The sequence below is a fragment of the Podarcis tiliguerta genome, assembly GCF_965153285.1.
Source record: "Podarcis tiliguerta genome assembly, chromosome: 10".
Taxonomy (NCBI): domain Eukaryota; kingdom Metazoa; phylum Chordata; class Lepidosauria; order Squamata; family Lacertidae; genus Podarcis; species Podarcis tiliguerta.
In genome coordinates, this window is record NC_139543.1 from 43859198 (window position 1) to 43885394 (window position 26197).

A 26197-nucleotide genomic window follows, 5' to 3' on the forward strand; every position below is an offset into this window, starting at 1 on the left:
TGGGAGAAACACGCTGACTTTGGGGCCCATCAAAATGCCCACAGTCAGAAGAGTGACAAGGATGCTTGATAAAGATGGTTTACATTAGGGCAATGCAGAAGTTAGATCAGAATCCACAGACAGATCTCTGGCTGATTTGCAGAAGACTGACATGAAATTCTGACTCCCAATTGTTTAACAATGGCAACAACAAAATGAATTTTTTCTACCTAAATTAAGCTGCTGTAAAGAGCTCAGCCCAGTTCTGGTCACATTCCTAGTCTCAAAATGTGCTCAAAGGGACCTTATTCTTTAATTCTTCCTATCTGTCATTTGCACCTGGCTATGGTTGTTAGGTCTTTTGAGTTCTAGCTAACAGAAAGAAAAAGGCTCAGCACAACCAACAAGCCGTAAGTCTACCCACCCTGCTTTAGAAACGCAACATGCCATAATAGCCCATTCCAATCCCTTTAGATTCCAGCTGTCACACTTTAGGTAGTTTGGGAATAAATGCAAATAGGAAAGGGGAAGGATGGAAGAAACACAATTTGGGGGCAACGGCAGCAGAGAAAGAGGAGTTGAGTCAGAAAACGAAAACTAAATGTCATTCCATGCATTATGTTCCTAGCACATGTCTATAGTGCATATGTTTAAAAACATTTGTGTGTTCTGGTTCGGAAACACTTTCTCTAATATATAGTATTATAAAAGTGAAAAAGGATTATACTTTTGGTGTTGTGGTTATGACCTGTCTGAGAAGACAAAAGGCAAAGCAATCCCCCTTGCAGACAGATGTATTTTAGAACCAGCAAACAATGCACAAGTTGCTTCTGTATGCCCTTGGTACCCATATTTTCTTGACCAGAGAAGACCAGAAAAGACTCCAAACACAAGGTATTCTGACTGAGTTTATTCAACAAAAGGGCAAAATAAACACATGCAGTTTTATTTACAGAAAGGGTTGCAATACATTTTTCTCCTCTCATTATTGTCAAAGAATTGATTCATTCTGTTCATAGTACAAAGGGGGGGGGGGGCAAGTGTATACTCCTACTCCTCACAGAGGAAAATGTGATGCTCCAAAGTGCATTGGGCTCACATGTAATTTGATTTCATGTGCCCTGTGCCTTCTTAGACTCTGTGGCCAAAATGGCAGGAAGAAACAATGTAGCACAGAGGAAGACAGAGATAATTTGGGAGGGCAGTTCCCAATACAGTGGTACCTCAGGTTAAGAACTTAATTCGTTCTGGAGGTCTGTTCTTAACCTAAAACTGTTCTTAACCTGAAGCACCACTTTAGCTAATGGGGCCTCCCGCTGCCGCCACACCACTCAATTTCTGTTCTCATCCTGAAGCAAAGTTCTTAACCCGAGGTACTATTTCTGGGTTAGCGGAGTCTGTAACCTGAAGTGTCTGTAACCTGAGGTACCACTGTACCATGTAATGGATGTGGTTCTCTACTGGATTGGCACTTATCTAGATTCTGGCTCAGTTGATGCAAGTTTAGAATGACTGGAAGCACCTCCCTACAGAGATCTGAAATGGAGACGTTCATCCTTGGCTCCTGCCATGCCAGTCAGAAAGGCATAGTGGGCTTGCCTTTTTACATAATTAAGTGGAATTTGTTTTGAGAGCTTTTCCATTTTTATTTTGAGGTGATCCATCAACTATGAAAAAACTACAGCTTTATAAACTGTGGTCCATGCCCCCGCAAATGAGGCCAGCATTTTCCTGATTTCTTCAAGGACTGTGGCAAAAGAACATCAAGTCACTTTGTCGCATGAAGCTTTAGTCTACATCTTCATCCTTCAAGCAACTGATCAATACTGGGCTTGCTGGAGCTTCTGGTTCCATGGCTTCATCCTTTAAGCAGCTGAGCAGCGCAGAGCTTGCGGGAGCTTCTGGTTCAATATCCTTATCCTTTAAGCAGCCGCCTGGCATAGGACTCAGTGGGGATTCCGTGTCCATATCTTCATCCTTTAAGCTGCTGATTGGTACTGGTAGCGGTGGGGCTTCAAGTTCCATTGCTGAATCGTCAAGAATTTCTTCTTTCACCTCCACAGCAACAACTGCACGAAACAGAGAGAGGTGCTACATTGACATCGCAAGACACAATCCTCAGAGCATGCACATACACATGTAAGAAATAAGCAATAGCAAAAGCTTGTGGTAAATTGCATCCATATGTACCAAGACTGGGAGACCTGTGACTGGAGTTTCCTACAACAGCAAGCAGATTCTGAACTGGAAATGGTGAGCAGGAAAATAGCTAATTTACACAACCACCACCTTCCCATCTCCAATCCCACTGAAGGGGGGGGGCAGCAAAAAAGTAGGAATAAGTGACACCCCTTTTAACTTACTTTCATCAGAAGCTGGTTTCAGGGAGGTCTTGCTTGCAGTTTGTGTGCCCTCCTTTGCTTTAGGGGCAGCCCTTTTCTTGGCAGCCTGTGCTTTCTTCTTTACTTCGGGGGCAGCCGTCTTCTTTGCTGCTTGCTTGATGGAACGGGCTTTAGCAGTCATCTTCTTCCCTTTGTATACAGAAGAGAGGAAGTTATAAGAAAACCCACCTTTGTGACTGTTTTGCTTTTTATATTAACATCTTGTTGTGAAGGGTGGTTGTTGTTTTGTATGGCAGCAGCATTCAGTCAAGTGAGCTCTCAGTGCAGCTGAAATTACTCAAGACACTAGCTCTCAAAGAGAGCTAGAATTAAGACTCATAGGAATCTCGCAAGATAGGTTAGGCCACTCAGTGAACTTAGCAGGATGCTGAACAATCAAACAATTCTCTAAACACACCGTTACAACCCTGACACAAGTGCTACTGATCGTCATTTTTGTTTAGTTTAAATTACAGGGTGAGCTTTATGGCTGAGTGAGGATTTGAACGCCCGTCTCCTAGATCCTAGTTCAGCATTCTAACCATTACACCACACTGGCTCTCATATGCTTAGTATATTTAGTTGGCGTTGGCCATCAGGCCAATGGTTCAATTAGCCCACTACAGTCATCTGATATTCAGCCAGAGCTCATTTCCCACCATGTTAACAGAGACCCTTTTAGTAAGAGACGTTCAGGGTTTCAAACACAATTGTTGTAGCCACAATTCTTGAAGAGCCATAGCTCATGTTTTGTGCAAACAAGGTCACAGATTCAGTCACCTGGCACCTCCTTGTAGAATGATCTTTGGTATTACAGAGAAGGGCCCTATTCGGCGTTACCTCACAGCAAGAAGAAGAAGAAGAAGAAGAAGAAGAAGAAGAAGAAGGAGAAGAAGAGTTTGGATTTGATATCCCGCCTTTCATTCCCTTTAAGGAGTCTCAAAGCGGCTAACATTCTCCTTTCCCTTCCTCCCCCACAACAAACACTCTGTGAGGTGAGTGGGGCTGAGAGACTTCAAAGAAGTGTGACTGGCCCAAAGTCACCCAGCAGCTGCATGTGGAGGAGCGGAGACATGAACCCAGTTCCCCAGATTACAAGACTACCGCTCTTAACCACTACACCACACTGGCTCTCCTCACCAGCAGCATAAGAAAGGCATGCTCCTTTAAGGCTCAGGTTGGGTGACAGAGGGACAATGGGATGATAAAAGGGATGGTGGGAATTGTAGTGCAACAAAATTGGAAGAATCACAGGTTCATCATCCCTGTCATAGAGCCGAGTCATATATGTGGTCCATCCAATCAAGAATCCCAATTCCAATAGTGACAGCTTACAGTAATTTGCAAGAATGCATAGGACCAAGGCACAAGCTAATGATGAGGCAGTCCATTTCATGCCCTGTCAGACAGTCCCATCATCCACATTTCAAGCTATTCCATTTTGCAATGCTATCCTCACAGAAGATAGTCCAGGCAAACGTTCCACCCTCATCTTCTGTACCTTAATGTTCCTTGCATGTGCTCTGGTAGTTCTGGGCAGCATACTATCTGCAGCAGGCTTATGCCTTCGTATCAAACCTTGCAATATTTGCTTTGTTATTCAGATGAATCATAGAGACAAGGTTGTTCCAATTGCCACTCACTTTTCCTTCCATATGGCTTTCGCTTCTTCTTCGGCACCTCCTTAGCTGCTGGCGCTGGTGACATAGGCTCTGCCACCGAGGAAACAGATCTACAATCAGAAGCTACACAGGACACAGGAGACGTTAAGCAGTAGCTAAGTATAAAGACACAGCTGCATGCAGTTTCCAAGCAGGAGGGTTCATGATTAGTTCCCAGTTTAACAGGCTCAGAACACTTTGTATAAAAAGATAAGAGGAGACAGAGAAGGACAGTTTTCTGTCTAGTCTCCCACAAGCCCCCAAGTTTGCTACCTTTGTACATTTTATTCTGGGGCCTCACAATGATTTCATCTTGTAAAGAACGTCAGTGGCTCAGAGTAAGGTAATTCAAAGGTAGAGGAACAAAGCCAAAAGGCTGCTCTAGTCCTCACTGAATGAGCTGCATGTATATGGAGCTGGTATTGAGAGCAGAATCAGTTTAACGACCATTTCTGCTTGAAAACATCCTCCCTCCCTCAAAATAGGGGGCTCCTGTTGTTTTGATTTCAGCTTCAGCTCCTCATCAGCTACTGAACCTGCCCATTCTGGTTCCCAGCCTTTAACATGTCCAGGTTTGCTATGCAATAAAGACATAGGGTGGGTCAGGTGGAAGGTACCTCTTTCTCGTAAGAGAAGGAATATGTCAGATTGCCCCCAACACACCTTGAGTGAAACTGGTGATGCTGGATGAAAAGAAGATATATTCTCTTACCTGGTGCTACTGGGGGTTGCAGCTGGTAGCCTATCAGCTCACACCAGCCCACAGGATAGATATCTGGGGACTCACAGTCCACCCACTGGTCATATTCGCTGTCCCAACCATCAAAGTGTATCCTGAGGAGCCGATGTACCACTCGCTTCACTGTGGCCACACAGATAAGCCTGGGCTCCATCAAGTCTACTGCTTCTAGCTTGGCACCCATCTTGAAGCCATGGTTTGGGCAATCCTGGGAAAAGGAGCAGCACGATATACCCAACCTCAAATAATAATATACATCCATGAGGGCTCCCTTCCTTCCTTCCATTTATTTATTGAAGGCACTCAACATTCTTGTTCTCAGAAATCCAAATTCTGCATGCTGCTCTCTGATTTTAAATTTTTAAGTGTATGCGCACGCACACGCACACACACACAAACACACACAGAGCGGGCTGTGAATTTTTTTTATTAAATAAATATTTTAATAAATAAATAGCTAATTCTACTGGGGAAGCTTAGCAGTTTAAGTTGAGGGTAATTTTTTTTTTATTAAATAAATATTTTAATAAATAAATAGCTAATTCTACTGGGGAAGCTTAGCAGTTTAAGTTGAGGGACAGTATGAGTGTCCAGAAATGATATTTGTAATGAGGCAAGGAAGGAATTTAAACCGGGGGGGGGGGGGGAGCCCTACACATTTAAGTTAGCAGTACCAATGCCAAGGTTATAAATGAGAGATTTGACTCAGCTGCAGAGTGCAGTCTTCCTGATCTCTTTTCAGCAAAGCACACTGTCAAGGGTGATCATTGAAATTCTATGTACGAAATGAATCTTACTTCCCTATCTAGACTAAAATATCCCAGACACTTGGACCTTTCCACTTAGGGAAGCCATTCACAACCCTTGATAAATCTGACTGCCATTTTCTGTAGCTTCAGGGAAACACTTTACACAATATTTCATAAGTATGCTTGCATCTGCAATGTATATAATGGCATTTCTCATAAGGCCATTTGCTTCTCAACAACAGAGCGACTAGTTTGGGGTGATGCTGGTGCCTTTGTGAACTTGCCCTTCCACATGGTACTCACCAAGTTGAACAGATGTGCTGGTGCAGCCTTTGACTTGGTCTTTTCTAGATAGCTTGTCCAATTGAAGGTCTTGGCATCATGCCCTGAAGTATGAAGTTGGGGGGGGGGGGGCATGTTACCGGAATGAAACAACCTCCTCATAAACACCACAACCAGAAGGAGCAGGAGAAGCATGCAAGTTATTGCCTATCCCCTCGCACATATTTGTCCAAGAAGCAGCCAATGCCAGCTACAGTGGGGGAAAGCAAAAACAACGTTTGCTTTCCAGAGTGGAGATCAGACAGAACATAATGCAATAGCTATTCAGAAAACCAAGTACAGTGGTACCCCGCAAGACGAATGCCTCGGAAGACGAAAAACTCGCTGGACGAAAGCGTTTTTCGTTTTCTGAGGTGCTCCGCAAGACGGATTTTCCTATGGGCTTGCTTCGCTAGACCAAACAGCCCTGTCTCTCCTGTCATGGCGACAGTCACTGCACGCACGCACGCTCGCTTCCCCGCTCCTCCGGCTCCCTCCCACCTTCCGGCTGATGGCCGACCTTCCGGCTGCCTCGCGCCGCTGCCCATCGCCCTCGCACGCTCCCCTCAGGAGCCATTGCTGCCAGCAGCCAGCGTTGCAGCCGGAGTCGCGCTCCTGAGCCCCGCCGCCCTCCAGCAGCCGCGTCGCGCGATGGCCACAAGGCGCGGGTGAGTCCAAGATACCGGCTGCGGCAGCTGTCCTGCTTCTCCCCACCCCTCCCCACCGTGGTGCTTCGCAAGACGAAAAAACTTGCTCGACGAAAAAACTCGCGGAACGAATTAATTTCGTCTTGCAAGGCACTACTGTAGTTCTTGTTTCCAGAGGAGTGCAGAGGCAGGAAAGGATGAACACCAGCTTTTGTATAGCCCTCCGAAGCCCCCAAAAGAGAAGCATGGAAACGGCAAGATTCAGAGGCAGGCAGGAGGATAGCAAGACAGAAACTGAATTCCAGCCAAACTCCCCATTTTCTTGGGCAGGAAGAACAACAGAGATCGCCATCTCGAAGGCAAAGAAGAAACAGAGTATGTCGGTTTCACACTTATAGTCTAACATAAGCAAGGCTTTCTTAGCATTCTATTTTGCAGAGAAGGAGCTCAATCTGCCAGGGAAGCAAGCAAAGAGAAGGAGAGCTTGGGGTCCTCACCTTTCGGAGGCGTCAGTTCAATGTTGTTCTGCTTACAGAAATTGACAGGGAAAATGGAGTGCAAGGAAGCATGGTAGCAGAACCAATCAGAACCATCCTCAGAGGCTGCACCATCAATGCCGATCATGAGATAGCCATCTAAAAGGACCTGAAAGACAGGCCAGGGGTGAGAAAGCGAACCTGAAGGTTGTTCTAAAGTATTTCATAATAGCAGCTTCTAAACTCAACAGAGAGAAGAGCTGGAGCACTCTATGGTGTTAAGTACCTAAATATAACATACTTTCCTCTTAATTTTCTCACTCATTTTTAAAATATTTATAACTTGCTTTTCTTTCAAAAACCAAGATCTGCACTCACATGTGTGTGATTTGAACACCCCATCAACACTGTACAAGCATTACTAGATTTTTAAAAAAGCAGACTCATAGAACATAGCCGCTCTTTTGTGACTGTTGCCTCCAACGTTTTCTCAAAATTCGAAATCTGCCCACTGGCCCAAATCAGTTGGCTCTAAGGTATATAAATTAGAGCCTTAATTTTTTATTTCATAAAAATTTATACACCGCTTCCTTGTAAGAAAACAACAACCCCAAAGCAGTTCCTTTCTTCTTTCAAAGTCTAACTCCCAATTCCTTGAAAGCGTTGTGCTTGGCTGAAGCAGCCGCTCCCTCTTTTCAGACCAGACCGGCATACCTTACGGACAGTAGCCACACAAATGTTGCCCATATTCAAAGGGTCAATAGCTTCCAGTTTCATGCCTTCCTCAAACCAGCGACCTTCTGGGTAGACAGCGCGCACCTGGAAGAGATTACGGATGAGAAAGAAGTTGGTGATAAAGAAATAAGACACATGCAGGGACATGTGTGGGTAACTAGAAAGACTGACCTTGGTGATTGGGGCATAGGAGTTCAAATTGCTTTCCAGCTTTGCTGGCTGGCCTTGGGGAAGCAGCACTCTTGTTCTCAGTTAATTATCTGATACACGAGAACAGCAGTGACCTACGTCACAGCATGGTTGCAAGGCCAAGGAGGATAAGCACGATAAAGGGAAAGACAACATCTCCCATTGCTTAAGCTTCCTCCAAGGTCTAGTCCTTCAATAGTGGGATGACTCTTTCCAACCACAGAAAGTCTTCCCCGTATTTTTGCTGCAAGCCATCCTTGTTTTGCTTTCAACTCACGCAGGTCCTGTATCCTATCCCCAATAGCTCAACATTGTAATTTGTTTATTCATATACTGTCTTTTAAAGAGCATCTCAAAGCACAACAGAAAAAAGACAGCAATCCATTAAGCAAAGTAAAACAGCTTTAAACCTTTGAAAAATAAAATGCAGCAGCAATTGAGGGCAAATTAACAATACCTCCACTACTACTACTACTACTACTACTACTACTACTACTACTACTACTTTATTTATTTATTTGCTGCCCATCTGACTGGGTTGCCCTGGCCACTCTGGGCGACTTCCAACAAATTATAAAACCACAGTAAAACACCAAACATTATAAACTTCCCTATACAGGGCTGCCTTCAGATGTCTTCTAAGAGTCAGATAGTTGCTTATTTCCTTGACTTCTGACAAGAGGGCATTCCACAGGGTGGGTGCCACTACCTCTGCCAGGTTCCTTGTAACTTCACTTCTTGCAGTGAGGGAACCACCAGAAGGCCCTCAGAGCTGGACCTCAATGTCTGGGATAAACAATGGGGGTGGAGACGCTCCTGCAGGTATACAGAACTAAACTATAAAGAACTAAGCATCAGCAAAAGCCTGGGAAGAGGCACTTCAGAAGGTGCTGAAACACCAACAGTTCTAGTGCCTGTCTCAGTTCCAGGGCAAAGTGATTCTATGGAGAGCCACTACAGAGAAGGCCCCCCCCCCCCGACTGGTTCATACAACACTGAGCTCCTTGGGCGCTACAAAAGATAGTCCCTTGCAAGGCAGGAGAGAGATTTCAAAAGCTCCATAAACTACCAATCCCCCAAATGGTGCAAATCCTATCTCACTTGCTGACCAAAGTAAAGAAAGAGACCATAAACCTTTCCCACCTTCTTGAAGAGATATGGAACAGCATCGCAGTAGATCTTCCGGAAGGTAGGGTGGTGTGCCATGTCATTAGATTTTTCTTCCAGCAAAGACATAAAAGGATATTGAAAGTAAGAAAGAGTGAAACAAGACATCTCAAATATGCTAGTTAGCGGTCATCTTTTGGCAAGGAAAATTCTTCTTCTTCTTCCATTTAAAAATAGTTTATTTGCCACAGCATACATTTCAAACATTCTCATCATCTTAAAAACCATCAAATAACACATCATGTGCTCCAATCTCATTAAAAGGAAGGAATACATTATATCTGCAACAATTTGAAAGGTTAAAATATATACTTCAAGCAGAAGAGTAGTTTTTCTCCTATGTAAATCCTCACCCGTTCTCTTTATGCTATGGCCAACCCTTCTAGACCAGCCAACAGGGTGGATTAAGGGGCTCCACATGTGGCACCAGAAATCATCAACGCTGTCCCCGTCTTCATAGAGAAGCCTCAGGCGGCCACCAATCACAGTGTCCACGACAGCCACACGTATCCGAGAAACACGGGTCTTGTCCACCACTTCCAGTCTCATGCCTTGGCGGAAGGGATACTTCATGTTCTCAGTCATCTGAGTAAACAAGAAGAGAGATGCTCTGCTGCCTTCCACGTCTGTGATTCTCCACCACAGAGATTGCGCAACTCTCTGCACTTTTACGCTTCCTCCTCTAGAGTGCAGCCTTGCAGTTCTTCTTTAACATGGGATGCCGCATGGATCCAAAAAAACCCCAATTGCTGATGCCTCCATGTCAACATAAAAGCATTCGGCCATCCATTCAGACTGGATTTTTTCCAAACACTTTCAGTAGCCCAGGTCATACACCCATAGTTAATGGTTTCATGGCTCCTATTTCACTCCTTCTCCAGCTCGAGTGGGAGTCATGAATCATTGGCCTTGGTTTAGTAATACATCTGAATACATTTTGGCTTCTGGACTCATTTGATTGAATCCCCAGTTCCGATGCAGTATTAAGCCAGGGACCAGGGTTTGTTGGCCCTGCTCAAGAAGAAGTAAAGCAGCCGCCTTCTCTGCATTCATACTAAACCATTAACTATTATTTACCATGAAATGTGAATGCTGCCATTGCCACTTTTGTGTCGCCCAGAGCATTTAGATAAATAAAACCACAATCTAACCTGATTTATTACATTTGTATGCTGCCCTTTCTTCAAGAAGCTCAGGGCAGCATACATGGTTCTTCCTCCCTTTATCCTCACAACAACCCAGTGAGGTAGGCTAGGCTGAGAGAGAGAGAGGCTTGCCCAAGGTACCCTAATACCACACTGACTGTTTTGTTGTGGGGGGAGTCTCAGTCAAAATTCCAGAACCTTCCTTGGATTTACATTCTGTGTTAATGGGTCATGCCCCACATCTCTGGCAGAAGCAGATTTAGCCAACAAAGTGCTGTAAACCAGGAGATGGAGCTACGAACCAGGAAGACACCTGAAGGCAGCCCTGTTTAGGGAAACTTTTAACGTTTGATGCATTACTGTATTTTAATATTTTGTTGGAAGCCGCCCAGAGCTGGGGAAGCCCAACCAGATGGGCAGGGTATAAATTATTGTTGTTGTTGTTGTTGTTGTTGTTGTTGTTGTTGTTGTTGTTATTTCGCAACTCTGGCATGAACTCTGGCAAACCAGACTCTCGTGTCCCCTGCACGAATCTGCCATATGTGGATACAGTCATACCTCGGGTTGAAGTTGCTTCAGGTTGAGCGCTTTCGGGTTGCGCTCCTCGGCAACCCGGAAGTAACAGAATGCGTAACTTCTGGGTTTTGCCACTTGCGCATGCGCAGATGGTCAAAATGACGCCATGCGCATGCGCAGAAGCAGTGAATCGCGACCCACGCACACGCAGACGTGGGTTACGTTTACTTCAGGATGCGTTTACTTCAGGGCTCCGGAACAGATTCCGTTTGTATCCAGAGGTACCACTGTATAACTGACCTACTTTACAATGCTACTGGCTTCTTGAAAATTAATAAAATTATTTAATAATAAAAAATACAATGTGACTGGGGGGGGGGCGTATACCCAACTAACTCATACCCAGAGTGTACCTACGGAAACAAATGGACCTAAGTCCATTGTTTTCAGTGGGTCTCCTCTAAACATGGCTAACATTCTGTATTATCTGTTGTAAAGATTACTGAGATAATATATGAGAAGCACTCTGAACTTTAAAAAAGCTCTAGAGGGGAAAAATATATGAAAAGCATTATTATTAAACAATGACCTTCTGCCTGATCCTACCCATATTTATTAAAAGCAGATCCAACAGATTGCAGTAGAAACACACGTGCAAATAATTGCAACCTTGATATCACCTAGAAGCAGTAACTCACTGGGTCTCCCCCAATAAGGAAGTCTCCTTGCCCCTAACAGCCTAATATACCACCTCTAGCCAAGGCAGCCTTGTAAAAGGGGGGAGGGAGAAGAAGGCATAATGAAGTATAACACTAATTACCCTCTCACAATGAACATTCTGAAGAGACTAATCAACGCTGCTTAGTGATTCCAACCCTGTATCACTGGTTCGTGCCTGTTTGCCTGTTTAAATGTGGAAGCTAAAATTGCAAAAGCTCTTCCTCAATCCGCCATCTCACTATTCAGAGGCACAGATTATGAAGAAAAATCCCTTCCGGCCATAGATCCCTTTCTAAAATGTGCCAGCAGGGGGCGCCCTCTCTCCCTCCAGCAGCAAATACAGCTAAACTGAGTTTTTAGGTGAGCTAGTGAAGGCAACAGACCAAACAGCAGGGTTTTAATTGCTCTTTATTTAGTCTTTTAAACTGAAGGCCATCATGTCACGAATGTGGGAGATTACAGCTAACACATTCTGTTCATGTCTATCAAACAATGCACTGGACAGAACCCAAACACTCTGAAGAAAATTCTACCAACTTTATGCTATGCTGCTTATCCCAGACACGGCTCAGTCCTGAAACACATTGCGTATTTCAACGCACTGCATTCACATCCACACTATGCATTTAAAGCACTGTCATATCACTTTAACAGTAACTTCTCCCAGGGGTTCATGGGAACTGTAGCTTGTTAAGGGTTCTGGGAGTTGTAGCTCTGTGAGGGGTAGTATCCTAACAACTCCCAGCACCCTCTCAGTTCCCAAAATTATTTGGGGGAAGCCGTGAGTGTTGAAATGCTGTGAGAGTGCTATAAATGTATGGTGTGGAACTTGTAGAAGTGTCTTTCCCTTATCACTAATACCACCAGGCCTTCCAGACAGAGGTGAGCTCCAGCAGGGCTTGCAGCCCATATTAAATCTGAACAGGCTACTGCAGCCTCCGACTCTGTGGTCTCTGGATGTTTGGACTACAATTCACATCTGCCCCAGCCAGCATGAGCAATGGTCAAGGATGATGGGTGGTGTATTTCTACACACGGTGAGAGTACCAGGTTGGGCTACTGGAAGAATGGATAAGCAGAAAGGCCTTGATTCTTTCCTCTGTGTGCAGGGGGGTGGGGGGGGGGAGAAAGATTTTTCCCTCACCTTTATATGAAAATCCACAGGGATAGTCCTGGCTCCCACAAGCTTTTTCATGAGGTACCCCTTCCAGTCGGTGTACTTTGAATGGATGGCTGTACAAAGAGGTATAAGATGGCCCAGGTAAATAATACTTTTGATCTGAGAATTTTGTTTTTATCCATTATGACTCTCTTGGTTGTATCGGTGTCCAATACAGTACTGTTGTTTTATTATGAAAGTGTGATTTTTAACTGCTATAAATTGCCCTCAGTATTACATATGTGGTTGAAGGCTGGGATAATGATCTTCATATAATTAAACTCAGCACACCTTTCATTGCTGCAAAAGAATGAAACGCAGGGATTTCCTCATTTTTCTTCTTCTCTGGTTAAACTTAAAGCCTCCTTTCAGTTTACACTCACCCCAAAAATTACCTACAGCAACTTGCTTTGCTCCTTCAAAATACTGTATTCTCTCAACAAAAGCATCAGAAACATCTAAGTCTCAACATACTACCACAGGCTCTAGATTTTTGATGGAAAATTTAGAGGTAACTACAGATCACCTTGAAGTGCAGTAAATTACTTTACATTTTGAAGGGAAAGTTCTGCACTACAAGCAGTTAAATTATCCAACCTGCAATAACTACTTATTATTATTTATTTCATTTACCAGTTGCTTTTACAGTAAAATGTCTCAAAGGTTTGTAGGGTCCAGGCTGGTTCATATGGTGAGGTGGTCCTTGAGGCATTGCGGTCCTGAGCCATAAAGGGCTTTAAAGGTCATAGAATCATAGAATTGTAAAGTTGGACGGGCTCCTCACGGTCATCGAGTCCAACCCCCGGCAATGCAGTAATTTCAACAAAAGCACCCACGACAAATGGCCACCCAACTTTTCAAAAATGAGGGGTGCTAAAAAGTTGTAACATGACTTGGTAATTCAAAAGACATTTTGGTTAAATTAATATAATTTAGCTTCGCATGGTACATAGAATGTGTGTAAAATTGCATAGAGATAATTTAAAACGATTACCAAGTACTTGTGGTTATATTATACGTTATTATTTTTTATTGTCATCATCATTATTATTAGGCATTACCTCACACTTTCAGAAGGTAAAATTAAAATTCCTTGGTTTTCTTAGAAGCAGTTTATGTGTTTTTTCATCAAACGTACTTACCAAGCTAAATGTTGTCCAATCACGAAAATAATAGCAGATTTGAATTCCTCACACTCAAAAACATATTTTTAAGACTGCTTTCTTTTGCAAAAATTTAGCAAAAATTTTTACCCCCTAAAATGACACATCCTAGTGGGACAGTCATCTAGAACAAGGGTTTGTACTATTTGGCCTAGAAAGCCCCGCTCCCCAATACACCCGTTTCTCGTTCATCTCTGCTTTCTCAGTCCCCTAAACAAAAATTGTCATATTGTAAGAACTCTCAAATTTACAAGCATACATGCAATTTGATAACTTTTTGCTCATGTTCCCAATGTATTCCAACGTGCAGCATTTAGGATTAATGGGCATGATCCATTAATTGAGAAAAGGCAATGATGCAAATTGTGAGTTAAATAAACCCGCAAAGCTGGGCAAGACTCAAAGACACTTACACTGGGGAGGCACCAGGATTTTGCTGTTAACAGCACACCAGCCAATAGGGTGAACGTCCACAGTACCCAAATTGACCCAAAAGTCACTGCTAGAGTCATTCTCAAAGCCTTCATAACGTAACAGTGCCTTGTATCCTGCAAGGATTGATTTTTGGAGACAGAAAAGGAAAACAAGAGAACATTTTATCACGTCTCAAACACTGTCACCCCCTTTTCTGATAACTATAGCACTAAGTTCCTTCAAGACAAACTCTGTTCTCAGTGTATGGACCACTGGATGCCTCCAACCACAGGGCTTCTACCACGTGTTTTAGGAAGTTGCTCCACAGCCTGAATAACTTTGTCAGCTGGAAAGATAGCCTAGTGTCCTAATTCAGCTCCCCAAATCTTTTACAGTTATGCCCTGTTACCAAGAATGCTCTCAAGGCCCATCTGGAACCCTGGGTTGGGACACAGCATGGCAAGTCTGGAACCCTATTCTACCAGTGCTCTAGAAGAGTGCTTCCCAAACTGTTGGTTATGACTTGCAAGTGGGTCACAGGCTTAATTATTTTTACTGGGATGTCTTAAGCCAGGCATAGGCAAACTCGTCCCTCCAGATGTTTGGGGACTACAACTCCCATCATCCCTAGCTAACAGGACCAGTGGTCAGGGATGATGGGAACTGTAGTCTCAAAACATCTGGAGGGCCGAGTTTGCCTATGCCTGTCTTAAGCAGTGGTAATAAAATAGGCAAACATGCAGTTAGAATGCATGAAACTAGTGGCTGCCAAACACCTGAGGTCCAAAATTCATTTGACAATAAATCAATGGGTCACCTACCATGCCAGGTAAATTTGGGCTTGTGAGTCGCCATACCAAAAAAGTTGGGAAAACACTGCTCAAGCACTTGCACTGCCAAATGAACCTCCCTAGCAAACTGAGATCTACTAATAAGACCTTGGTACAGATTCCAACTACTGTGGAGGTGAGCTTATTCTCTACAATAAGCAGGGTCTTCTCGGTTGCAGCCCCAATTCTTTGGAATGCCCTCCCACAAGAGGTGCATGCAGCCTCCTCTCTGCTGTCCTTTTAAAAGACAAGCTAAAACCTCCCCTTTTGAAAAGGAAAAGAGAGCCTTCCATTGCTGTGTTGCTAATTCTCTGTTCTGCTACTTCTCTTGGGCTGCTTTTTATCAATAATGCTTTTAATGTAAGTTTTCAAATTAAATTATGTTTTGCGCAATAGATCTGAAACCTGTTTGAATAGCTGCATATCAGTGTTAAAAAGTAAGTACTGTACATAACGTATTATAATGGTGTTGCTTTTATTCCCTTTTAAATATGTTGCCTGCCTCAAGTCTCCAGATGGAAGCAGATGTACATTCAAATAACAATAAGGAAAGTAAATTACTCTTTTCTGTTATCCCCCCCAAGAGACCCACCTGCAATCTTAACAACAGAGGCAATCCAATACACACGACTGGGGAGCACAGCATCACTGTTTAACACTTCTACCTTCATCCCTTTTATCACATCTTCCCATTGATCATAAAGAGGCACCTGATGATGGAGTGGAGAACAGATTGAAGCAGAAAAACAGGGAGGCATAGAAAGAATAGCAAAATGTCAGAATAATTTATATTTGCTTGTGTGTGTGTGGATGTGCTATTGTGCACATGTGTGATGAGCAGGTGAGGGAATTGCTTTTAACAAAGAACTTTGTGCCCTCAAGTCTGTTAGCTTCCATTTCTCTAGCACCTTTCTAGGTAAAAATGTGATTGTGGGAGGAAAGGGGGCATCACCTCCAACACCAGATGGAGAGTCTGAAGTTGGCCATTCTCCTGTTCATCTTCACAGCCGTGAATAGAGCATTGTTAATCATACAGTGTAGGTTTCTCATTATTGTAGAACAGCTTATACTTATTTTAGGGTCATAGCAGTTTGCACTAGTTTTAATGTTAGCTAACAATTTGTTTAAATGTTACCCTTTCTGGCAACACTAAATTTAATTGTTCACATATTTCTAAGCTGATTGCCAAATCTAATTGGGATCCATTTGCAGGATAAAGGTAAAGGGACCCCTGACCATTAGGTCCGGTCGTGGCCGACTCTGGGGTTGCAGCGCTCATCTCGCTTTATTGGCCAAGGGAGCCGACATACATCTGCCGGGTCATGTGGTCAGCATGACTAAGCTGCTTCTGGTGAACCAGAGCAGCACACAGAAACACTGTTTATCTTCCCGCCAGAGTGGTACCTATTTATCTACTTGCACTTTGACGTGCTTTCGAACTGCTAGGTTGGCAGGAGATGGGACCAAACAACGGGAGCTTACCCTATCGCGGGGATTCGAACCGCCAACCTTCTGATCAGCAAGCCCTAGGCTCTGTGGTTTAACGCACAGTGCCACCCGTGTCCCATTTGCAGGATACTATTAAGCTTTTTATCATTTGGAAATCATAGCACACAGTTTACAATATGGATATTCAAAGTCATCTTGATTTGATATTCTTGTTTAAAAACAAAATTTAAGCTACTCTGAGCACTTTTCTGGGGACCCTTCTTATCTTATCAGGAGCCTACAACACAACACATATGGGCTTGATGGAAAGTAGGGAGTGCTCACATGTTTGAAACTGCCAACAGGCGCAGCCTTGCATCCATGGTCCTGCAGATACGCTCCCCAGTCAAAGCCAACGATGAGAGCTGGGAGGGGACACAAGAGACCATCTCAACACAGAAGGTTCAAGGTTGGCAAACAGATTCGCCACAATAGGACAAGGACAGATATGGGGACATCTTCTACTGGAGCATCATCCTCTTGGTGTAAGACACTGCGAGTTTCCGAGGAGCTCAGACATCTTTATCCAGTAGAAAGGAGAAAATAGCTAGATCTATTCTAGAGAGCGCAGAACAGTCCAGATGTTTTTAGACTTATCCAAAAGCAGAGACTAGTTTACAAGGCCAACAAGTCTGAAACGCACCACCAAAACACAGGAAGGGGACGCACATCTCTCTCTCTCTCTGTGCCATGAAGGCACTCCTTCACCTTGCACCCACATCTATATAGTGGTTATACATTCATTCTTCTCTTTCAGCTGGCATATTCTATTCAACCAGAAATACTTTTGTGCTTGGTTCTGATGAACTTCCTATTCACCTTGAGGTTTGAAGCAAGCGACAGCCTCTTACTTCCTCTGCCCACTTGCCAGCACTTACCATCCTGGCCAGTTGGCGTTCCATCTGCCAGCTGCCCTGTCCCCTGCGTATGGAGAAAAGCCCCAATTTTTGCAGACCAGGCTGCCTTGTGCAAGACTTTGGCTTTTTTCGTAGGTGGTTTGCCCTGTGAAAGTGTGACGAGACAAAACAAAAGGATAAGGAGATGTTAATTCCCAATAGCCTTCCAGTGACACAAGGGACAGACAAATCTTGCTGCCTGTGATAGATTTGCAGGTTAAATGGATCAAACCAGAAGGGCAGCTTTAACGAGTACAAGAAAGTCTTGTGGCACTGAAACGGCTTACAAGTAGCTTTCCTAAATGAGAAGTAACCTTGTTATCTGTATATGAAGAGATGTGGCATGATATTTCAAAGACTATTGCTTTTCTCATCAGATGTATCTGACAAAATCACTCCTGGCCTAGGAAAGCTCATGCAACCGTATGTTTTGCAGTTTTCCAAAGGTGCCAGAGAATTCTTTTTGCCATTCAAACGGAAAAGGAGCGCAATGCAGAACTTTCTGCTACTTTCACAAGACGATGGCAAAAACAACTATTAATCTTTCCCTTGCCTTTTATACACATGCTCAGAGTGGTTGACATGATTTAACAGTTGGAAAATATGGAACTCTGTCCCTGAAAGGCTCACTCCAAGTTATGGAGAAGGAAATGATATCAAGAACAGAAAGAACTAACTTATTTCCTAAAACCTACCCGATTCCTTCATTTTCTTTTGAGGAATCCCTCTTCTCCTCCAACTCACTCTCTTATCTTTGAACTGTGCTGTGTCCTGTCAACTAGTGGGGTTGTCCTTTTTCTCCCTTCTGGTGCCTCCTCTCATACAGGAAATGCTTGCAAAAGATCACACTCTTTTTATTCTAAATTTTGAAATAAACCACTACCCCTGGTGTCATATTCACAATTTCTTAATTGTACAATATTAGAGATTCCAAATAAGGCTTACTTATACAAGATTGTGTGTTTTTGAGAGATTAGTCAATCTGGAATAACCACCACTCTGTGTTTTTTCATTGCAATCACTGACAATGTTTGTTTTTTAAATCACACTCCACAAAAGCAAGCATTGGAAAGGGCCTCTTCAGTAACCTGTTTGCAAATATGAAACAGCATTTAAAGGGCAACTGTTCTGTGCTAAGTGATCTTTAATATGCTGGTGCCTGTGGGTGTGCAATTCTATGGGGAAAGCATGGCTTTTCCAACCTCAACGCTCCCCTCCCCTGCCAAAAGCTACTTCCAAATAATTAGTTATCCAGTGTGGCTGTCTGCTAGGTGCCTCCTAGCACCTGAAGTCCCTGCTTCATGGGAGAATGGCTTTTCGAATATCCCTGGCAGGCCTCCAGCACTGCTTACTGTTATTTTCATGCCTCGTTTAGCAAACAGCAGCCTCGTTAAGTGGGCCTTGCTCACCTGCAGCCTTGCCAGGATGCTGGCCTTCTTGGAATTTGAAGAGTAGCTTCTGGAGCAGGAGACGCTGCAGAAACGTTTGGTCTTGGAGAAGAAGGCATCTTTTGTGCCCACAATCCCACACATCTCACAGACAGCTGAGGGGGCACAAATACAACAGGCCTCAGCAGCAGGAAGCAATTCAGTTCCACCAGAAAAGTCCAAGGCTACCAAAGGGGATGATTTAACTTAGGTTGACTGGGAGCCACCACCTCCTCCAAGCTAGGAGGAACTGTTTATGTCTCACCCACCCCCAAAACAAGGGGTGAACCTAGGGGGAATCCTAAAGCCAGTTGGCATGTAAGAAGGGAGGTAGCAACAAAGGGGGAAGTAAAGGGGCATTTGCTGCTACTGACACAAACTGCTCTTGTCCTGGCATTTCAACTAGCGGATCAGAAGGAGAGAGCAGAGCCCATAGTGTGCTTTAGGATCCCAAAGAGAGACACCTCAAGGAGTTAGAGAGTGCCAGTTATTTAACTGGCCACTAGGAGCATCAACCAAGTTGGATAAAAAGCACAAAGCTGACAGTACTGCATTGCATTGCATTGCATAGTATTGACTATAAAGCAGAGAGATAAACTACTTCCATTAGCTTGGCGCTCAAGAGGGAACCTGTACCTCCAATAGGAATTGCATGGGTTGACCCAAACATCACACAAGCACACCCTATGAGGCTGCCCAAAAGCACCTCTGTATGGCAGTGCTCCAACACAGGAAATGTGTTACAATGCAGATAGACTCCTGGTTGCAGAATTTTGTCTTGAAGCTAGATTTGGTAACTTAAATAAATTCCACCACAAAAGCTGTGACCTAATGGATTGGAAAGAGCCTCTACTCCACCCTCTCATTTTGGACACAAAGGATGGCTAGCTTTTGGGTCCTCTGGGTAAATGCACACCTACACCAACACACACACACACACACACACACACACACACACACACATTCTCTCTCTCCCCCTCTTTCTCTCTCTTTCTGCCACCATCTTCTCTCTCTCCTGGGGCACCCCACTTTCTCTCCTGGCCATTCTGTTTTCATACATGCACAGTCCCATAGCTTCCCCTTTCCTTCCTACCCACTTGGTCACTCTACTTTCTAATCCTTTTAAATATTTATTGAATTTCATAACAATTAATGATACAAATCTCATTCATCATGTTATTTACAATTATTCTCCCTCCCCCCCTCTGGACTTCCCTCAACTCGCCCTCCGCTGAGTTATTTATTTAGTTTTATTTATCGTATCCTTTCACAACTTCATTTGAATAACAGATATTTTAGAGAAATGATAAGGGATTTTATGTTTATGTAGGCCACTCTACTTTCTGTTCAGTTTCTCATTTGTCAACCTGAGCCTTGAAAAGCACACAGAGTAGAAAGAGAAAGTGAAAAAGATTGTCATTCTTTCAACTTCCTCCTTTGCTTCTATGTACTTTTCAAGGGGGAAATCGGAAAGCATCTAAGCCACCTCATGATGAAGGGAGCAGCGAGCAGGAGGCACCACTGCACCCTTGGGCACCATGTTGGTAATCCCAACTGTATCTAGCTCCATTCTGATATCACCATTCCACAATTTTCAAGAAAGCTTTGTAGCTCATCATGAGGAATTGCTAGATATGGTCTGGTACACTCAGCTGTGTACATATAACCCACCTTGCGGGAGTTGCACTGGTCCTGTTTCATGATTTTTAGACACATTACCCCCAAATGTACAAGTCTGACCCTGCACACGTCTCCTCTCAACACAAACCTTCTTACTAAGGAAGCATAACACCAGGAATACGATAAGAACAAATTATCAAGATTGTACTTTTTTTTAAAAAATGTTTATTTCTCAAATGGATTTTGAGTACAAAATTTGAATTTTCTGGGCAGAAGCTTTGCTTGCGAAACAATATAGAATAATTGAATTGTTTAATTTCATGTTTTTTAATAAGACATATATTTTCAGGCTGTATTGTTTTAAAGCTACCACTAAAAACAAGTGTAAAAATTCAAACACAATTTTATGTTCAAATTATAACATACAGTTTCCATAACTGCACTGAATTCATGGAAAATGTATGTCAAAATCTTTAACCAAACTTTTTTTTTAAAAAAAATGGCTTGTTTGAAATTGTTTTCTTGGGAGCAAGGCCCCTGTAGATTTAAAAAGTGGGCAGAACTGCATGATAGCGAAATTTTGAATTCTTCCATCTTTACACACCGCTGTTTTTTCATGCAATACCATATGGCTAGGCATACTCCGTATATGCAATACTCCCTCGCCATGTCTGTATGAGATAATATTTCACACACACTCTCCCTGTTAAAAAGCTGATATTATATTTCTTTTTGGCTCATCCTCCAAATGTAGTGTATTCCATCAACTATCTCTAACCCCCCCCCACTCTAGAAAGAAAAAAACTGCTTTGTATTCAATCATTTACAGCCTTCCTTTGCCACAAAACACAAGTACCTGGCTCAGAACCACTTTCATCTGGCAATCGGCTGGTAGGTTTTTGGGCCTGTGGAGGCAATGTAGGCCGTTCCACAGCTTCTCGATCTGCTGCTTCATTCTCACTAGAGTCTTCCAGGAAGGAGGTACTGCCACTCTCTCCGCTGCTGCTGTAACGCCGGCAGCTATCATAACCCCCAAAGAGGTCCAAGTCATCATCCACTTGCTCCTCATTCTTCTGCTCCAAGGATGAGGACTTGGAATGGGCCGGAGACTCCAACTAACAGCAAAACAGACCGGAGTATATTTGAAACACACCCACAGGCATGATGGTGGGAAAGAGGCATTTGGTTCACATATATCAGAGGCAGAATCATTTGAGCAGGCTATTAGGGCAAGGAAATGTCGGTACTTCCACTAATGATGAGGTCCCATACTCCCTCAATATGCTACCCTTAAAATATTACATATTTATTTAAAATACTGTGATGTTTCCTTTAAGCCCAAGCAGCTAACAACAACAACAAACTAGAGCAATTTAAAGCCAAACACATATCAAATATCAAGTGAAAATATTTTCAGACAGTAAGTGGAAGAGTAAACTGGAAGAGCTACAGAAAACGACAAGCAAATTATCAGATGCTGGACTAAATAGGCCTTAGGTCTGATCCAGCAGAGATCTTCTTTGGTTCTTAACAAAAATAAAGTTAATTGGACAAACAAATAATATCCATTAAAATTCCAGGAGAATGGAAGCGTTTTCAACTGGTGCTAAAAAGGCAGAGTCAAGTCCAGCCAAGTTTATTAGGGAAGGTGGGATATATATGACTAACAACATGAAGATGCATCTCTGTTCATTTATCGTGTGCTTTAAAATCTTTAATCCTGAAGTCATGATAACTCTCAAAATTTTAGGATTGACTTTTTGAGGTCTTTAGTGAGCATCACATAAATTACAAAAGGCACAATCAGAAAACAGTGATGTGGTAATAGTGGGCAATTGCACAAAAAGAAGAAGAAAAAGTAAAACTGATGTATATCCTAAGGAGTACACAAAATCAAGTTAGAATAATGGGGGGGGGATGATATAACTGTATATCATTTCAGTCTTCTTTGACGTTTCATAACTTCAATCTTTGCTAGCATTTCCCCCTTTTTTCTTTCTTTCAGGGAACACTGTCTATGTTGATGCATCTTCCCCGGAGAACTCCTGAGCATCTGCTGTGGAATTTCTGCATATTGCAGAGGATTCTGGGGAATTTTCAATAGCTTCTCTCAAGTCCATTTGAAGTGATACCCTGGTCCATTGGGCCTAGACATCACCCTGACCCAACTGACCACATGAAACATGCCCTGCACCTGCCCCTCTCCTAGGCAGTGCATTATATGAGATAATCCATAAGTGCAGACATGTTACCTTTCAGGATTGCCAGAATTGCTAAAATTGCCCGGAGGGCCAGAACATGCTTTTAAACCCACTGACCTGTGCAATCCTTCTACACATCAGAAATTTAGGGGCAAAGCAGACAGGATGTTAAACACAGTTGGCAAAGAGAGAGAGAGATACCGTATTTTTCGTACCATAGGGCGCACCTAGTTTTGGGAGGCGGAAAACAAGAAAAAATTATTCTGAATCCCAGAAGCCAGAACAGCAAGAGGGATCTGGCTTCTGGGATACCGTGTGGCTGTTCTGGCTTCTGGGGTAACCGCGCCAAGCCTCTTCAGGGCAGCAGGATGAAGGCTCCCCCTGCCCAAAGAGGCTGCGCAGGGCTAAAGCAGAAGCCAGGACAGACGCGTCGCTGAAGGGGCACCGCGCCTTCTCTCTCTCTGTGCAGCGCCCCTCCTTCACAGGGAAGGCACTGCACAGAGAGGGAGAAGGCACAGCGCCCTTCAGCGAAGCTGGAGAAGGAACAGAAGAAGACCCTTCTGTTCCTCCTCCGGCTTCGCATGACAGGCGCGTCGCCGCGAAGCCAAGGAGCCTGCATTTGCTCCATAGGACGCACACACATTTCCCCTTCATTTTTGGAGGGGGAAAAGTGCGTCCTACGGAGCGAAAAATACGGTAACTGTACATCTAGTTCCCCCTCCTACTTGCTGGATTCAAGCAATGTTAGGACACTGTAGGCAGAACTGTATGAGGGAAACCCCAGCAAAGCAAACAAGTGAGTTAAGAAGACTTTGGGGGTAAGTGGCCATGACTATAGCCCAGCTCTGTAAAGACATGAGGTAAACAGTGAAGAAGAAAGAGTTGTTAAGCACCTTTGTGAGTTTAGCAACATACTGAGGAAGCCAGTGCAGTCAAACATCCTACCACCTTGGTTTTTCTTTCTAATTTAAGAAGATTGCAATGTCAAGCAGGTGGCAGATACCCATAGTAGCCCACTACTATTTGGGGTGACAAAAATCTGGCCACATCCAGTAGAGATTACTTGAAGCAGATTAGTCCAATCTTAACCACTTTTTGCAAGTATAACCATCAGGACATTTCCCACCTATGTTCAATGCATGTTTATGGGAGAATACAAAAATAATCTAAGCTACATCTTATGAATATAAAGCCCCAGCAAATAGCTTTTATATACTAAGTTATTCAACAGGAAGGACATGTATTATTTTTTGCATATTTGTTGTGAGGGATCAAGCAATATGCTGTATTGATTAAGTCCATTTACCCAGCAAGCCACCAAATCACTACTGAGATCATGAAGTTCTTTGCCTACGACTACTCATCCAGCCATAATGCACCCTACAGCTGGAACCACCACATCATAAATATCAAATTCCATTTCCTGTCTGAGCTCCAACCCTCTTCCACAAAGCATTCCTTTAATCCCAAGAATAACCAGTTATACACTCCTAACCAATTAGCATCTTCCAATCAATGTTGCATTAGCAAATACAACCCTTCTAAATTTGCACAGGATTGCAGACTGGTGAACTCACCAACCTTTGGGCCCAATCAGGAGAAACTGTCAATGGACAGCATGCAACAAAGCATACACCAAAACTAATTCTACTGACTACAGTCTAATTTCAGTGGAAGGATGGGGCCATGTGGGGGCCAAGGAAGACCTATCCCGGTCCAGCCACGGGCACAAAACTGGCGACTCCTGAACTATACTGATGGTGCTCAAACAAATACCAGTAGCTGGATGCATGCACATGAAAGCTCATACCAATAACAAACTTAGTTGGTCTCTAAGGTGATACTGGAAGGATTTTTTTTATTTTGTTTCAACTACGGCAGACCAACCCGGCTACCTACCTGAAAACAACAGCTGGATGTTACTCTTATTCTATTGATACTTAACTGTTCACTATGCAACCTGTCATTTAGTTTTAATAGCAGCCAGCTACAAATTTAATAAGCTGTTTGATAAGCAAGAAGCAGCGAATTGCACACAGAGCAAAGCCAGGAGGTAATTAGCCAATATGCTTTCAACAGGTCTAGCGCTGTCTCACATACATCTTTCAATACTTAAAGGAAACTTACATGTGTGCAGGATAATTCACATAATAACATAGTTGGGAGCATCAGTTACATGGATTCAATGGGGGGGGGGACCAACACTTTCAACACTCAGAAATTTCAGTCTATTTCTATTTTTTGTCAAGGGCAGCAATACAAAGTATTGATATATAGCATTGATACTACTAGAAACAAGGCATACTGAGGAGAGCACAGAAGGAGTAAAATGCATTTTGGGGAGGTGGTGAGCTTTGTCCCACATGTTGGTTTTCTAAAAAGAGAAATAACAGTATATTTAAGTAACATTAAGGCTCCCATCAAAAAAAACATTTTCCCTAAAGGAAAGCCTATATTTATTATTATTTATAATTATAACCAATAAAGAAAATATAAAACGCCTAGAAAAAAGAACCTCTATAACCTAAAATACACTTGTGTATCGACTTATAAAATACACTACGGTATATATAATCTGATTTGTTAAAAAAATAGACATAGCATTACAAAAATCACCTTTTGATTGAGGAAGTAACAAGTATTCAATGAATTGCTTCCAATATCCATATCTATCCATCTATCTATCTATCTATCTATCTATCATCTAGACTAGGAGCAATTGTCTTTGAAAGTAAAAGAGAGAAAAAGACACGCGAGTTAACTTTCAAGGAAGCTTATTTGATACAGTTTAGGACTAAAGAAAAGTGCCTTTCCTTGCACACAGGGGTCCAGCAAGAAGGGCGGTGGGAGAAAGAGAGGCACGGGTTGTGGGGCGAGCTCCTTTTAGGGGGAAGGGGGCACGTACCGTATATGAGGGAAATATACTGTATTCCTTTTTCACGTGGAACACCCCTTCCCCGCCCCTCCCCGTAAGCGGAAGGCAGGCAGGTGGGATGTTATTATGGCACCAGAGCAAGGAACTTGGGAGATCTTCCTCACTGCCGCCTCGTCGCTAACCGAGCAAAGCAACCACCACGACCGACTTACCGGGCCTCCTTCCCGCTCCATGGCTCTCCTCTTGCCCATGCAGACGCCGAGCAGCACCGCCAGCGACAAGACGCGGCCGGGCGGCGCGCGCTCCCTTCCCCCTACCGAGCGCACGAGTCGCCAATAGCCGCGTCGCCTCCGCGCGCACCTCCAAAGCGCATGGAATCGTTCGCGCTCCCGCCGCCGCCGCCCAATGGGCAGGGAGAGAAGACGCGGCGCCGGAAGAGCCAGAGAGGGAGGCGTGCGGCGTGTAAACAGCCTTCGCTCCACAGCGCGCGCGGTTCTGGGAGTTGTAGTTCTTAAGGGGCGCAACGGAGTTTAACTCAGGCTGTAGACCCGTTGGGGAGAAAAACAACCACACACTCTCCTCATGTTCTCAGCGGGGTGTTTACTGTGCAGAGAATGCAGACCATGTGCCCAGTCCGTTCCTCGCAGGGAAAAAGGCACCGCCTCCCAGGCCATTGTCAGTCGGCCCTGAGGGAAGCCC

General features: G+C 43.7%; 1 protein-coding gene across 1 annotated transcript; it reads right to left on the reverse strand.

The window, feature by feature from the left end:
* Positions 1-874: 874 nt before the first annotated feature.
* L3MBTL2 (L3MBTL histone methyl-lysine binding protein 2) lies at positions 875-25905 on the reverse strand. The gene is made up of 17 exons (XM_083400891.1): positions 25711-25905; positions 21279-21537; positions 18785-18918; positions 17358-17481; positions 16765-16844; positions 15584-15701; positions 14161-14295; positions 12570-12658; positions 9398-9629; positions 9021-9097; positions 7668-7772; positions 6975-7122; positions 5813-5895; positions 4734-4968; positions 4004-4105; positions 2343-2510; positions 875-2048 (listed from the first exon to the last, which is right to left on the reverse strand). Exons 1-17 carry the CDS (start codon positions 25747-25749, stop codon positions 1768-1770), a joined length of 2409 nt encoding a protein of 802 aa, XP_083257017.1. The 5' UTR covers positions 25750-25905; the 3' UTR covers positions 875-1767.
* Between the last annotated feature and the right edge of the window lie 292 nt (positions 25906-26197).